General features: G+C 40.5%; 1 protein-coding gene and 1 long non-coding RNA gene across 2 annotated transcripts; both read left to right on the top strand.

The window, feature by feature from the left end:
* Positions 1-3,121: 3,121 nt before the first annotated feature.
* Positions 3,122-5,396, top strand: LOC107304784. Its single transcript, XR_001550838.1, has 3 exons — positions 3,122-3,459; positions 3,580-3,717; positions 4,613-5,396. It is a non-coding gene; the product is annotated as an uncharacterized LOC107304784 (long non-coding RNA).
* A 3,379-nt stretch (positions 5,397-8,775) lies between these two features.
* On the top strand, positions 8,776-13,983 carry LOC102700169 (receptor-like protein kinase). Its single transcript, XM_040527117.1, has 4 exons — positions 8,776-8,822; positions 9,783-12,451; positions 12,851-12,919; positions 13,006-13,983. Exons 2-4 carry the CDS (start codon positions 9,790-9,792, stop codon positions 13,377-13,379), a joined length of 3,105 nt encoding a protein of 1,034 aa, XP_040383051.1. The 5' UTR covers positions 8,776-8,822; positions 9,783-9,789; the 3' UTR covers positions 13,380-13,983.
* Positions 13,984-15,103: the final 1,120 nt, after the last annotated feature.

Genomic DNA, 15,103 nt, shown 5'->3' with positions numbered 1-15,103 from the left:
ACATATTTAAGCTAGCTAACACTAAGTATAGTGGTTGCACCTAACTTACATATCTCAGGAGAAAACCTATATAATACTCTTGCTTACTACTACTTCGTTATGAATTGTTGATTAATTAGAGAGCTAATTAATCAAGACTTGGATTGGACGTAGAAGTACGTGGAATCCACAGTTGATTGGTGCGTTCGAGTCACGCATTATAATACTTAGCTTGTACAGCATACCGTATTGATAAACTAAAAGTGGATTAAAAAAAACCTGCATTATTTGCTTGCCATGCATGAAGTTGTATAGTAGTTTCTATGATATACCCATTTCTTCATAATCTAACAACTGACTTAATTCCTCAATTGAAAAAAATAGCCAAACAACTGACTTAATTCCTCAATTAAACTCATACTGGTTTTAGCCAGCCCAATGCTGACATAACAAAGTGGGCACATTTGGTAAAGTTTGATCTAAATTTGTAGCGTACTTAAATTATAGAACTTAGCATCATTTCAGTGATTCAGTATTTCAGTTGATGCACCTACACTCCTACAGTTTTTGCTTCCTTTATTAAGAGAGCATTGACAATTTGAGCCCTAACATATGCACATATGTTGTATGTCGCCCACTCATGGATCAAGGTGAAAAAGTTAAAAGAAATAGGAATAAAGCAAAACAATAATTCTGCTTTCAGAAAAAAAAAACAAAAACAAAACAAGAAAAGAGAAAGAATTCGGATTACTACTCAATCTAGGGCCCTCCACTTTGTGCCCTGTCTGCCAACTCCCCTACGTGATGATGCACCCACAGAGACATGGGGCCCAGCTCCAATTTCCAAGCGTCTGGGCCCCACCGGCCGTCGTCACACTCCACCGTACAAAAGCATTTTTTGCAGCCAAATGCGCCGCGTATGTGCAAGTAAACTTCCTTGACATTGACACAAGGCAGAACCTCATCGTACCCACAGATTGCACACAAGTAGTTTCCCGGCCATTTTTCCCAAGTTCATGACGCTTTGGGGTGGGGGACAAATGTTGAGTTATGAATGATTGATCTCACATTAAAAAAAAGAACATTTGACATAAAAAAGTATACATCTGACATCTTTTCGCTTCTACTTATGTTTGTAAGCCAAAACTTAAATTTTAAGCCTTAAATTTGGGGTGGTTTTAGGGTTTTTTTCAACGTAGTTTATTTTTCAGTCTTGACTTTTAGATTGCTAAAAATATATTTATAAAAATTTTATACATAAATTATTTTTGGTTGCAAATATATTATTTGACTTTTTTTCATCCCAAACAATCACCCACATTGATAAAATCTTGCACATAACTAACCTTCAAGGTCGCTTCATAATTTGTGCAATTGAGATTCTACTTCAACTCTTGATAAATTTGATGAACTCTAGTGACCGACATTAGGCACCCCTGACCCTGACCGGATAGAGTTTTGGGGATCAAAGTTAGGGTAGAAGAGTGGCGGGTAAAGGGGAAAGATGGGGAGTTTTCTAGGCCTGGAGGAGTGGTTGTGGATGGTGGAGGACCAACGGTGGATAGATGAATAGTGAACACGGGCGGGACGAGGCCCTGGCGGCGATGTCAGAGGCATAAGGATGGACAAGGATAGTGTGCCTATATTGAATGCGAGGGCAAGAAAAACCGTTGTTGTAGGGAAGCCGCTAGGGACGAGGAAGATGGCGGGACATGGGCACCTCATCATCGCTAGCTTGAGGAGAAAGAGAGATGGGAAGCAGGGGGTGGCCAATGTGGTGGGCCATTGAGGCTAGGGTTAGTGCATGGACACATGAAGCGACGGCGGTGATGGTATTGATGCTTGATCGCTTGCATGTGTCGGGGAGAAGAGGTTTCTCACATGTATCGAGGAGACGAAGGGGGAGATTAGATAAGAACAAGTGATTATGGTATCACGAATCTCAAAGCAATCTGGACCATCTAAAACTGGATTGAGTTAAAAGAGTTTTGTATCAAATGTAGTATAGGCCGTGCTAAATTTGTTGCTATTCTATAATTCGGTAATACTTTTAAAATAATTTGAAGTAGAAAGACAAAGTTATAATTCGGTTATGTTGTTGATTCCATTTATCAAAATATGGTGTATTTAGTTTTATGCAAAAAATGCAATCAAAAATTTGACTGTTATTGGAAATATTTTTAGATGTTGACAAAAATCTTGACTTCGTATAAGGTTTCTTTTCTATGAATGTTTATATATTACTTCCTCCATTCTACACAGTAAGAATTTCTAGATTTTTTTTTCTAAATTCGTATGGATGCTAATGAATCTAGATGCATATATGAACCATATACATACATTGTTAAATGGATGGATATAAGCAAGATAAAAAATAAAGTATACTACCTGTCTATAGCAGGTTTCTTAGCTGTTTTCTGGTGAAAAATTGCCTATTAGTGTCTATGGACAATTGAACATATATTCTGAACTATCAGAGTGGGTATTTTTAGGACATATTTATTATAGTTAATAAGAACAAGTTTAATATCCAGCCGATCACGCTTCATACCAGAAATGACGAGGCCCTTTGACGCTATTACCAGCTAAAATATATAGCTTGTCCGATTGTTAGTCACTACTAGGTGTGTAGCGCTGCTGTGAGCATAGCTCATCCTGCTTGGAATCCATCTCGCTAATGATACCCCAAAGGTTGGCGATATCACATGATTTGGCTCTCGCTTTTGCCTGCATCAAAGATTTGGCCATCATGAGCTCGCAGAAGCTATATCCCAAGAGGCGCCAAAGCTAGCTGGTTTGCAAGCGGCTAGCAAATATTGGATAAGCTAAAGCAGAGCCTGAATAAATATGACTTTGCATAGCTGATAGCTCCATTATTGTTTCTCTTTTTTTTTCACTTTTCTAGTGGTAATGGGTTAGCATCTTAAGCCAGCAATCAGTCACTGTCAAAATGGTGTCATCTCAGCTGAGGAGCAAACTAATTACATGGCAGAGATGAGTGGGAACTACAGGTACATGCATAATGTCATCCTTGTTGGACAGCCCCAAGAATTGGCAACCTGTCAAGGGCCCGGCATGCCTATATAAGAGAGGAAGGCAACGAGCACGGCAAAGGAATTTTCTTCATGGATAGGTAAAAGAAGCGTGTCAATCTATTTTTACATTACATGGTAGAGATTTTTAGTGCACAACACAACCAAAGTTGGAGGTAAGTCTAGGGATTGCTAGATAGGGTTTGACCTCTAGGCTTGCCTCCTGGTAGATTCCTGAAATTTTGAAAATACAACATGTGTACAATTAAGCAAGTTCAGCTCAACTATTGGAGATTTATTGGTTCTGCAATAGTAGTTTGCAACATGCACAATGGAAGAGGCTAAGAGGGTACATGAGCTACAAGAGAGGAATGAAATATTATCTGTGTCCCAAATAAAGTCAAGGATTCTTGTGCTCGTCAAAATTTTCGGAATCTCTGTAATTAATGTTGTAACTTATCCCTCCATTTCATAAAAGTTAAATCTAGTATTGAACATGATATATCTTCATACAATGAATCTAAACAGATCACGTGAAAACTTAACCACAAACTTTCCTTTTTGCCAGGCCGGAGACGCAACGACGACCAATTTCATAACTTTGGGAAAAACGTTACAGTACAGAGCAGCAGAGTGATTTTTCTGGTTGGAGATCGCGGCAACATACGACAGTCACCCGGAGATAAAAAGATCCCACCAACTAAGGGTTAGAATTCCATTCGTGTTTTACTGCGTTTTTACTTTAAATTAAATGTTAGATTATTCGTATTATTTAAAAATCAGTGTAAATACTCAAAACTATATATTATGCTTAAAGTACTTTGGCTACGTTTGTTTGGATGGGGGAGGTCGGTTAGTTATCCGGCACGGAAAACATAGTAATAGATTAGTATATGATTAATTAATTATTAAAAAATATAAAATAGATTAATGTGATTTTAAAAATAACTTTCTTATAGAAAATTTTCGTAAAAAATAATTCATTTAGCAGTTCAGAAAGCGTGCACACGAAAAAGAAAAATTAGATATCTAACTAGGTAGCTGAACACGCCCTTTGAGGAATAGAACAAATCCCAACAAAATAAATAATGCTTAAAAAACTAAACAACACAAGTGGTCAAACTTCTTATTTCAAAGTTAAAACGTCGTACATTTAAATTCGCAGGGTGTACAGCTCAGAACTTAGAAAAGCAAACGGCACTATGCCCATCTATTTCCCTTCTGTACTCCCCAATTTTCTTGGCATGTCTGATGTACTTGCTCTGGACAATTTTAATATTTTTGAAAAAGTACATCGAAGTATCAAAATTTACACTTGAAATTTTAATAGAGCTGCTAAATTTTACACTAAAAATATGATATTTTTAGTACTTTCTCAAGGATGTAAAATTGCTCGCTCACTGTGGCTCTGGCTGAAAATCTCCATTTAAGTCTGTTATTCTGAACTCCTTTGATTAGCACCCCATCTTTTTAGTTTTGCTTATGCATATAAACCAAATTTGAAAATATTGATTTTGAAGTTTTTCACTATAGTTTATTTCCATTTCCAGCTTTAGCTTTTAGATCAGCATATATATAAAAGTTTTATTCGCAAATTTCAGGAGTCCAACTACGACTGCATTACCTGACAAATGCCTTCGGTCCATCAATCTGTCAGGGCTTCAAAAGGCATAAAATTCCCTGAATCTCTTGATGTGTCGAATTGCCAGTACGAGGCACGAACAATCTCTGACGGAGAGATTGTTTATACCCCCATTCGATTCGAGGCTTGCATGCAGAGCAGGACGCACGGCAACACGATGGCTGCCAAGCAAAGCACACGCTTCAGTTTCAGAGGAGCCCAAACGAAAAATCTCATTAATTGCACACGAGTTGCTGCGGCTGTCAGGCATTCACCTGATCACGGATCGCAAGAACTTGGTGGGTTTCGACAAAGCACAGTCCTAATCATAAACTCCTGATGTTTTTATCGCGAAATCAGTATTAGTGGACGCTTTTGCTGGATGGTGCAGTGAAGACTATCTAAAGACCTGAAGCTATCGACGGGGATGTGTGCATTTGAAGAAGGGGACTGTCACTCACTCCAGTCTCCAGCCATTTGTTTTGCAAATGGAAAGAAAGAATAGGTCGGCATCATACCTTCCATTTTGCCCTAGTTGATGGAGCAAATAGCGTGTTTTTGCTCGATCGATTCCATCATTAACATCAGCCGATGTATATTTCCAAAAGAAAGTGTTGTTTAGTACATCTAGAGATGCATGATGCATCCCCCTTTGTATGTAGTATGTATCTACCTCTCTCCGGTGAAGATGTTACTGGTAGGGCCTGCTTGATTATCTAATTGTTCATATCACTTGAGAGTATCACCATCAGATCATGTGCTACGTACCCTCCTAACCCTTTAACTAAAGGCTCTTTTGCAAGATGCATCATCTTCATCTTAAAATAAGGCAGTATATATTCAAGAATGGCTTAGCTTTTCCAGGATTGGCAACAGAAGCAACAAGGATGTCGTTTCTCAGAGAGTGGAAGAACTATTAGGATATATCAGATGATGCCATAGAGAATATATCGCACCAGATTTGATATCGTTAGCTTGCTCTCTGAACACTGTAATTGCAGTGCATCCGATCGAGCTGTGCGATGATGGTTCAGTTTAGCTAGCATAGCATGCACACAGATGCAGAGAACTAATTTGATTGGAGCTGCACCTAACATTGCAAGCTGCAGCCATGGCATAGTTCATGCATATATACCCCCCCCCCCCCCCCCTCACAATTTGGCATCTTCAGAGAGGGAGAGAGAGAGAAGAGGAGACAAATGGGATCAACTCTGCCCGATCGAGCTGCTCGGTGACGTCGAGGAGCACTACCAATTTGATCGCCGGCGAGGTGGTGATCGAGCGAGCGAGAGAGGTTGGTTGGTGAATCATATATCCACTAGTGCCTCCTCCAGGCAGAGAGAACCGGATCCGGTGTGTATATAGAGCATTAGTTGTCAAATGATGAGACGATCCACTGCGAGATGAGAAAGATTAGGCAGGCAGGCTGGGCTCTCTCTTGTTTGTTTGGATGCGGCGAAATTCCATGCACTTCTTGTTAAGCCTTTTGTTCACTGAAAGCTTGCTTTAAGCCTAGCTAGGTAGCTCAGTGGCTAGCCAGAATCCTTTTAATCTGTGTACTTACAGTAGATATTTTGGGTGCTAATCATTGACGCTTTAAACCGCGTTTTGCTCTGGATAAGCATGAGGATGGAGCTGCCCACTGTTGATTTGCCTTGAGACGGGCTCTGTATGAACAGTGCTTGGTCTGTCCGGTAATGGTGGAAATGGAACAGGAGCTAATGGTAAATTCAGGGTATATTTACTGTAGCATTTCCATTTTACATCAGTTATTACGGAATTCAATAATCCTAGCGTAATTCTCTTGCAATTTGCAACAAGTGCAAAACAAACCCAAAACTCATCCTGCACTGCATGTACAGTACAGTACCATTGGAAAAAGGCGTTTGCGCTTTGAAGCCTCCAGTGCTCCTGCTGCTGGGCCGTCCGGTCATTCCAGCAGCAAGACGGCCCGGCCCATACTCGCAGTGTAGACGGCGAAAAACTCTAGGAAAAGTCACGCACATGGGCCTCCTATAAATGTCTGGGCAATTCCTTTTTATGGGCCAGACAGTAATTTAGATGGGTCGAGAAAGAGGCCCATCCAGTGAGGCCTTAATGCATGCGAGTGCGTTCCGGCCCGAAATGAACTAGGCCGCAAAGATGTTGATGCTCGTGTATGGTGTTTGAGGCCGCGATCCAGCCCATCTAAAATTGGGTTGGAAGTTCTGCATTTACGAATCAGTTAAGTCCAACCCAATATATTTTTACACCAGGCATTTTAGGTTATAAGATATTTTTGTTTTCCCTAAATTCATCTATAGATCAGAATACTTGTTTCAGTTATATAATTCTGGTTGTTTAGGGTAAGAGTATGATTAAACCTTTAAAATTTTGACTATTAATAATTTTTAAAAATTTAGTTTGAAAATGGTAGGACATGAGTCATAAAAAGTACTTTAATAAAAATAAACTATTTTCTTAAGTTTTTGTATATTTTTAATAAAAAATTATAGTCAAAAATAGATTTAAAAGATCATGTAGCTATCTAAAATGACAAGAATTATCAAACTGAAGAGAGTATATGTTATATATATATATATATATGCAAATTCATTAATACTCATATAAATATAAAGAACACTAAACATCTTATAACCTAAAACAGAAAACAAAGGTAATAGAAAGCAAGTGTAGAGCCGGGCCAATGGGCTGATCGTTTTAGAAAACATACCCTATTGGAGTTTTTTTTTTACTTTTCCTTTTTGTGCGGTACTTGAATTTTCGCGGTTCCTCGAACTCATGCTAGTACATTCCAATGCCCTCTGGAAAATAAATATGAGTAAGTATAAAATCCCATATTTTTTAAGAAACATTTTTACTCCCTAAATTATTTTATTGGAGCACTTATCGCCTATTTTTTTTCTCATTTTACATCCTAAACTATTGAAAATGGTTTAGTGTACTCACTAACGCTGCTTCTTTTCTCTCTCTCCCTATATATGTCATAGTTTGCATCGGAACTTTATTAGTACAAATATATTACAAGTAACGGCTCCCTATTTTTATTAGAGTTTTTCTCACTATTTACTTAGGTTGAAAGCACCTAAGATTGATTTAAACATTAATATTTAAAAGTTCAAGAAAATTGGTATGAAAAAATTGAAAATACTTTTAAACTTTTATAATGGTGTCATATATGGCTAAATTTTGCCTTAAAATTTAACCTATATGAATAGTAACAAAAAGGATAAATGTTATTAGTAGCGAAGTGAACTATTGAATTGTTTAGGCGGTAATATGAGCTAAAAATAGTTTAGGTATCAAGTGATCCAAGTAACTAGTTTGGGAGTAAAATAGATTTTCTTTGTTTTTTATATAAAAAAAGATGTGGACGACTCAAAAACTGAGCGAATCTTTGATGAACCAGATGACCACGTGCCAACGTTGCTTGCTTTGACATGGTAGCAAATCGCAATAGTAAATTCACCGATGGTCATGCCGTGCCACGAAGCACCTCAAGTTGGAATCGCAACAATGGGGTTGGGGCGGCTGCTCAAACTCTCCGGCTCAAGCGCGGTTGACGAATCAACAACGCTCGTGGTCATGGTTTTTACAGTGCCGCTGCCGCTGCCGCCATCCTGTCCGTGCTAACTAATCAACCACCTTCCCATAGTCAATGAGCCATCTGAAATTTCTTTTTCCCCCACATGTTTGATGAGCAGCGGTTTGCTAGTGTAGTTGAGCTAGAACAGCAACGCATACACGCCATAGCTGCTGCAAAAAGTCGTAGAGATATGCGTTGACGAAGCTACGGGTTGCTGTCGGTATGCCATCACTCTTCTCCTGCAACTCTCTTAATCGTCAGTGGTTGATATTGGCTCGTCAGAGCTCTGGAGAGGGGTTTCTTCTGCTTGAGAAACATCAGGCGTTCGACACACAGGTTGTTCGCTGCTGTGTAGCTTTCAGAAAACGAAATGCCGGCTATTGGGCTTTTTGGCTCGATCTGTATTATAGATTAAGAATTAGTAGTCTAGTACAGATAATTTACTCTCAAGTCGTATAGTGATTGACCATTGCCTCTGATTACAGGTACTAGCGCACTAAAGCATATATTTGTTGCCCTTTGCAGCTTCTTCTCAAGCGTACTGCTTTTGACAGTTAGCCAAAGAACTGTCCTCGAAAGAAGTCGCCCAAGATTTGAGCTGGCGGTAAGCAGTTTCTGAATTTTGAGCTTAGTGAAAGCCACGATTTGCGATTTTCCCTTTTGGTTTTAGTCACAACACGTAAGGCAATGAGTCCAAATTTCTTATCTTGCATGCGGCTAATGAGTTTATTTCCATACCATTTTCGCTCCTTTTTCATGCACAATGATATTTTTTTCCCCAACACCTTGTGTAACTACATGTTCGGCTGCTCCTGTTCTTTGACTGCTTTCCAAAGTTTGCAAAAGTTTGAGCACTCGTTACAGTGTTAGTCTCGGAATCTGAATGTCCTAACAATCGCAGTAGACAGTTTGATGATATAGAGCAGGAGCTTGAGAGGAATGGAGGAGGGAGGGGCAGGAGGAAGAAGAAGGTGTGGGAATTGGGATTGATTATTACTTTAATCTTTCTTCTGTTGGATTGGATGCTTGGGCCGCCTGGGGAAAAAAAATAAGAAGTGGCCTAGTTTTCTTTTCTTTGATTCGCTTGGCCCAAGAGAAGTGTTAGCCCAACGGCACAGTCGCACAGATGGATCAGAGAAAGCGGCGTGGGTCTTGGGCGCAGCGGGGCACGCGATGGCGGCGGCCGGCGGCTGGCGGCGCCGTAGTCGCGGGTCATGGCGGAGTCCGGAGGAAGTCGCGGCGGTTCCACAGAACCGCAGACTCCTTCCTTGCTGACAAAGGTGTAAGGCGTCGACATCTGCTTAAGTCGTAATCTTGGCCTCGTTTAGAATATTCTTGACCATAATCGCAGTCTGGATCTCACTCTCTAGGAAAAGCTCCCATTTTGTTTTGTTGTTTGCTACCATGTGCTTCCTGGAAGCCATAGATGCTCTTGTGGAGAAGGCATAGTTTTTGCTTGTTCTGTATTGCCTGCGGCGGTGGAGTTTTTGTTGGTTTGGTCTACCTACCCATGAGATGGGTAAAAGATTATATTTTGCTGATTTCTAGCATATTGTGATTTCAGGATCATAATGGGGGTGCACATATGGCATTGGCTGCTTATGTTCTTCAGCTTGGCCCCATTATCTTGTAGTTTGAGTGATGATGGTCTGGCACTTCTGGATCTCTCCAAGACACTAATGCTGCCAAGTTCCATAAGCTCGGATTGGAGTGCTGATGATGCAACTCCATGTGCATGGAAAGGAGTTAGTTGTGATGGAATGAACAATGTGGTTTCTCTTAACTTATCATATTCGGGATTGTCTGGTTCGCTAGGTCCTCAGATAGGACTCATCAAGCACCTGGAAGTCATTGATTTGTCAGGTAATGGTATATCAGGATCAATGCCAGCTTCCATTGGCAACTGCACCAAACTGCAGGTGCTCCGTCTACTGAAAAATAAATTGAATGGGAGCCTTCCAGATACATTGAGCAATATTGAAGCACTAAGGGTTTTTGATGTCACCCACAATAGCTTCACAGGAGAGGTAAATTTCAGATTTGAGAACTGCAGGCTTGAGAAGTTCATCTTGTCGTACAATTATCTCAGAGGCGAAATCCCAGAGTGGATAGGGAATTGTAGCAGCTTGACACAGATTGGATTCGTCAACAATAGTCTCACCGGTCAAATACCAAGTTCAATCGGTTTATTGAGAAACCTCTCATACCTTGTACTTTCTCAGAACTCCTTGTCTGGCCCAATCCCTCCTGAGATTGGCAATTGCCAATTGCTTATATGGCTGCATCTAGATGTAAACCAGCTCGAGGGTACTGTTCCAAAAGAATTAGCAAACCTAAGGAACTTGCAGCTGCTCTATCTTTTTGATAATCGCTTCACTGGGGAGTTTCCTGAAGATATATGGGGCATCCAGAGCCTAGAACATGTGGACATCTATAACAACAATTTCACTGGGCATCTGCCTCCAATGTTGGCTGAAATGAAGCAGCTGCAGCAAATTACGTTGTTTAATAATTCATTCACTGGTGTCATACCACAGGGGTTGGGTGTCAACAGCAGCCTATCCGTAATTGATTTCATAAACAATGGTTTTGTTGGCACAATCCCGCCGAAAATTTGTTCAGGGGGAAAACTGGAGGTGTTGAACTTGGGTTTAAATTTTCTAAATGGTAGCATCCCATCTGTTATCGCTGACTGCCCAACTTTGAGGCGAGTAATTCTCAAGCAAAACAATCTTACTGGATCAATTCCAAAATTTGTAAATTGTAGCAGTCTTGACCATATTGATCTGAGCTATAATTTTTTAAGTGGGGACATTCCTGCTAGTCTTAGCAAATGTATCAACGTTACATATGTGAACTGGTCAGGAAACAAGCTTGTTGGTCCAATACCACCAGAAATTGGAAAACTAGCGAGCTTAGTTAGTCTTAATCTCTCAGGAAACAGACTATATGGTGAGATCCCTGAGGAAATTTCTGGATGCTCCAAGTTATATCTGCTTGATTTGAGCTTTAACTTTTTGAAAGGTTCAGCACTCACAACTGTAAGTAACCTTAAATCTATGTCACAGCTACGTTTGCAGGAGAATAAATTTAGTGGAGGCTTACCTGACTCTCTATCACAGTTGGATATGCTTATCGAACTGCAACTTGGTGGCAACATTCTTGGGGGGAGTATCCCTTCATCTTTAGGAACACTAATTAAACTGGGCATTGCATTGAACCTTAGTAGCAATGGATTAACGGGTGGCATTCCACCGCAATTAAGCAATTTGGTGGAGCTGCAGAGTTTAGATTTGTCGTTTAATAATCTCACTGGAGGTCTTGCTTCATTAGGAAACCTACAGTTTTTATCTTTCTTGAATGTTTCCTATAATATGTTTACTGGACCAGTACCAGAAAATCTTGTGAGGTTTCTGAATTCCACTCCAAGTTCTTTTAGTGGAAATCCTGATCTATGCATGTCTTGCCACAGCAATGATTCGTCTTGCATGAGAACTAATGTTCTAAAACCTTGTCTTTTACCGAAGAAAAAGAGTGCACAAGCACCACTGAAGGTTGCTATGATAGTTCTTGGTTCATTGTTTGTGGGTGCATTTCTGATACTCTGTGTCCTGCTAAGATATAATTTGAAGCCTAAGATTAGTAATGAATTAGGTATGTTATTTCAAGGATCTTCTTCCAAATTAAATGAGGCTGTAGAAGTGACTGAAAACTTCAATGACAAGTACATAATTGGTTCTGGAGCTCATGGAACTGTTTATAAGGCAGTACTGAAGTCAGGAGAAGTATATGCTGTAAAGAAGCTTATACATGCTGCTCACAAGGGCTCAAACACAAGCATGATCCGTGAACTGCAGACACTTGGTCAAATTAGGCACAGGAACCTGATAAGACTAAATGAATTCTTGTTTAAGCGCGAGTATGGTTTGATTCTCTATGATTTTATGGAGAATGGTAGCCTGTATGATGTTTTGCATGGGACTGAGCCCACTCCAACTTTGGACTGGAGCATCCGCTACAACATAGCTCTTGGAACAGCCCATGGTCTAGCATATCTTCATAATGATTGTTTCCCTGCTATCATTCATCGAGATATTAAACCAAAAAATATATTGCTGGACAACGACATGGTGCCACATATCTCAGATTTTGGCATTGCAAAGCTCATGGATCAATATCCTGCTGCTTTACAAACCACAGGAATCGTTGGTACTATTGGATATATGGCCCCAGGTATGGGTTACATGAAGTGGCTGTACATTATCTGACTGATCAATATACAATATTCTCTCTTCATTCCCTTGTGGGCGAGTAGCATATTGATTTAGCAGTGCTAATCTTTTTTTGCTAAATGGGTTTTGCTAATATGCTTGTTTAGTCTGGATGAGCATTATGGAATTTCTTCTGTTCAACATTTATATTCAGCAGTAGCTACATCTGAGTCTTTTTTGGCAAAAGAATAGACGTGTGATACAAAGATGCCATGCATAATTGGTGAAATTGTATACATGTGCATGTCTGCATAATTTGATATCCAATGTATATTTTTGATAATAGCACCTTTCTTGCATTTTTGAAAAGGTAACATTTTAACTTATTCTAAAGGTAATAATGCAATCCAACTTTTCCCAGGCCTTGAAAAACGATGTGAACAACTGAACAGATGGCTTCTTAACATTGGTTATATTCAACATGTTATAGGTCACAGATATTTTCTTTCTGTTAATAATATTCTTGAAATCAAGCATGGGTACAGTGATATCTGATTGGTTATTGGTTTCTTTCAGAAATGGCTTTTTCAACCAAGAGTACTACGGATTTCGATGTGTATAGCTACGGAGTGGTATTGCTCGAGCTGATCACCAGAAAGATGGCTGTGGATTCCTCGTTCCCTGGCAACATGGACATAGTTAGTTGGGTATCCTCCGAGTTAAAAGAGACTAATCAGATCGAGACTATCTGCGATCCAGCTCTCGTTGATGAAGCATATGGAACAGACGAAATGGAAGAGGTGCGCAAGGTGCTGTCGTTAGCTCTTAGATGCACGGCAAAGGAGGCAAGCCAAAGGCCTTCCATGGCCGTTGTTGTCAAAGAACTGACAGATGCAAGGCATGTTTTTTGCTCATACTCGAAGCAGAATTCAGGCCCCAGCAATTCTTGATGGCAGACAGTATACAAAAGGACAAAGCTTGTGCCATGAATTTTGGTAGGTACCATACCAAGAACAATCCAATGGCCTAATGGTGCGGCCACCAACCCAAGTTCAAGTGGCAAGAGTTTTGCTGGCTCAGATGCCTATCTCCTTCAGTGATTGACAAATCTCCTGGCTGAAAAAGATTATCGGATACGGGTATAATTCTTTCGTGCTTTTTCGAAACACGGAACAAATACATACGCTTATATACACATGAGCACATTTACCCCTAAAAGCATCTTCAAATGACCGGGTGATATATCTTGGGATTAACGAAGTAATCATCGACGATCTCACTATTGATGTTGAGCAGGTACTACTGTTTTATATGTAAAATTGATAATCATTCTTTGGCGTGGTATAGGCCTACTAATCTTGGTGGGCCCATGACCATAAAAAATCATATTCCAAGTTCAAGTATGTAAAAAAAGAAAAAACTTATGTAAAGAAAAGGAAAAGGAACTGATGTACCGTGCAACACTTTTAATCAATTATATACCTGTATTGTACATTGGCACGTTGTATTTGCGGTATCTAAAAAACATGTAAATTGGATCGACCATAATCAAAATCATGTATACGTTTTTGTCCTTTGTTACTTGAAAGTTCTGTTTCTTTGGAAAACGATAAGGCCCTCGTTTCTCTTTTATATTTATGCTTATAAGGTAAAATCGAATTTTAAAAACTTAAATTTAAAGTCGGTTTTAAGGATTATTATATATTTTTCAGTCTTTGATTTTAGACGCTAAGAATTTGTATATAAATATTTTACTCATAAATTATTTTTAATCATTAATAAGTTGTTTTGTATATATATATATATATATATATATATATATATATATATATAAGTTCATTTTGGGTCCCTTAATTTGTCATGAAGTATCGAAATCGTCCATCAGCTGCAATACCATAAATGTTGACCCTCATAAGTTACGAAAACCATCCAAATCAGGTCCTTGAGGGGTGGTTTTGCTGACGTGGCATACTGGTCAGAAAAAAAAATAAAAAATATGTGGGGCCCACATGGCAGCTGCACATCTTTCTTCCTTCTCTTTACTTCTCCTCTCCTCTCTTCTCTTCTTCAGTGAGGGAGGCCGGCGGCGGGCGGAGAGCCGCCGGGCCTAGGAGGCTGGCGAAGAGCGAGCGGCGGCGGTCGGCGGGTGGCGGGGGCGGAGGGGCAGAGCGGCGGTGGCGACACGGTAGCGGAGCGACGACGGCGAGCGCGGGCAGAGCAGCGGTGGGCGGCCGGTGGGCTGAGGGCGGGCGACCAACGGTCGCCGAGCTGCGGCACACAGGGCGGTGGGCGGCGACTGCAGGCAGCGCCCCCATCCCGATCATCTCCTCCACGGCTAAAGCTAAGCCATTGCCTTTTGGTGGTTACGTGCTTTGGATGCTAGGAATGAACATGTGCAAGAACATGATGCTCACCGCTCGGTACACCAAGTTCTGCCCCTTCCTGTTTGATTGCGTTAGTGCACATGACACCGTTGTGTTGAAATACAGAGGATTTTCTCCCATTGTTTTGTCTGATGCAGTACGTACTAATTGTAAGCAACGCAAGCGGTGACGCCAGCAGCAGCAACTCGTAGCTCACGTACGAGTTCCCTATCGATTGATTGACGACGGCGCTGGCTGGACTAGGCGCGGGCGACAGCGCGACTGGGGCTGGCCGGGCGCCGGCATACGTG

The sequence above is a fragment of the Oryza brachyantha genome, chromosome 8 (genome assembly GCF_000231095.2).
Source record: "Oryza brachyantha chromosome 8, ObraRS2, whole genome shotgun sequence".
Taxonomy (NCBI): domain Eukaryota; kingdom Viridiplantae; phylum Streptophyta; class Magnoliopsida; order Poales; family Poaceae; genus Oryza; species Oryza brachyantha.
Note: the sequence above shows the minus strand (reverse complement) of the source record. Positions and strands in the feature narration are given on the sequence as shown.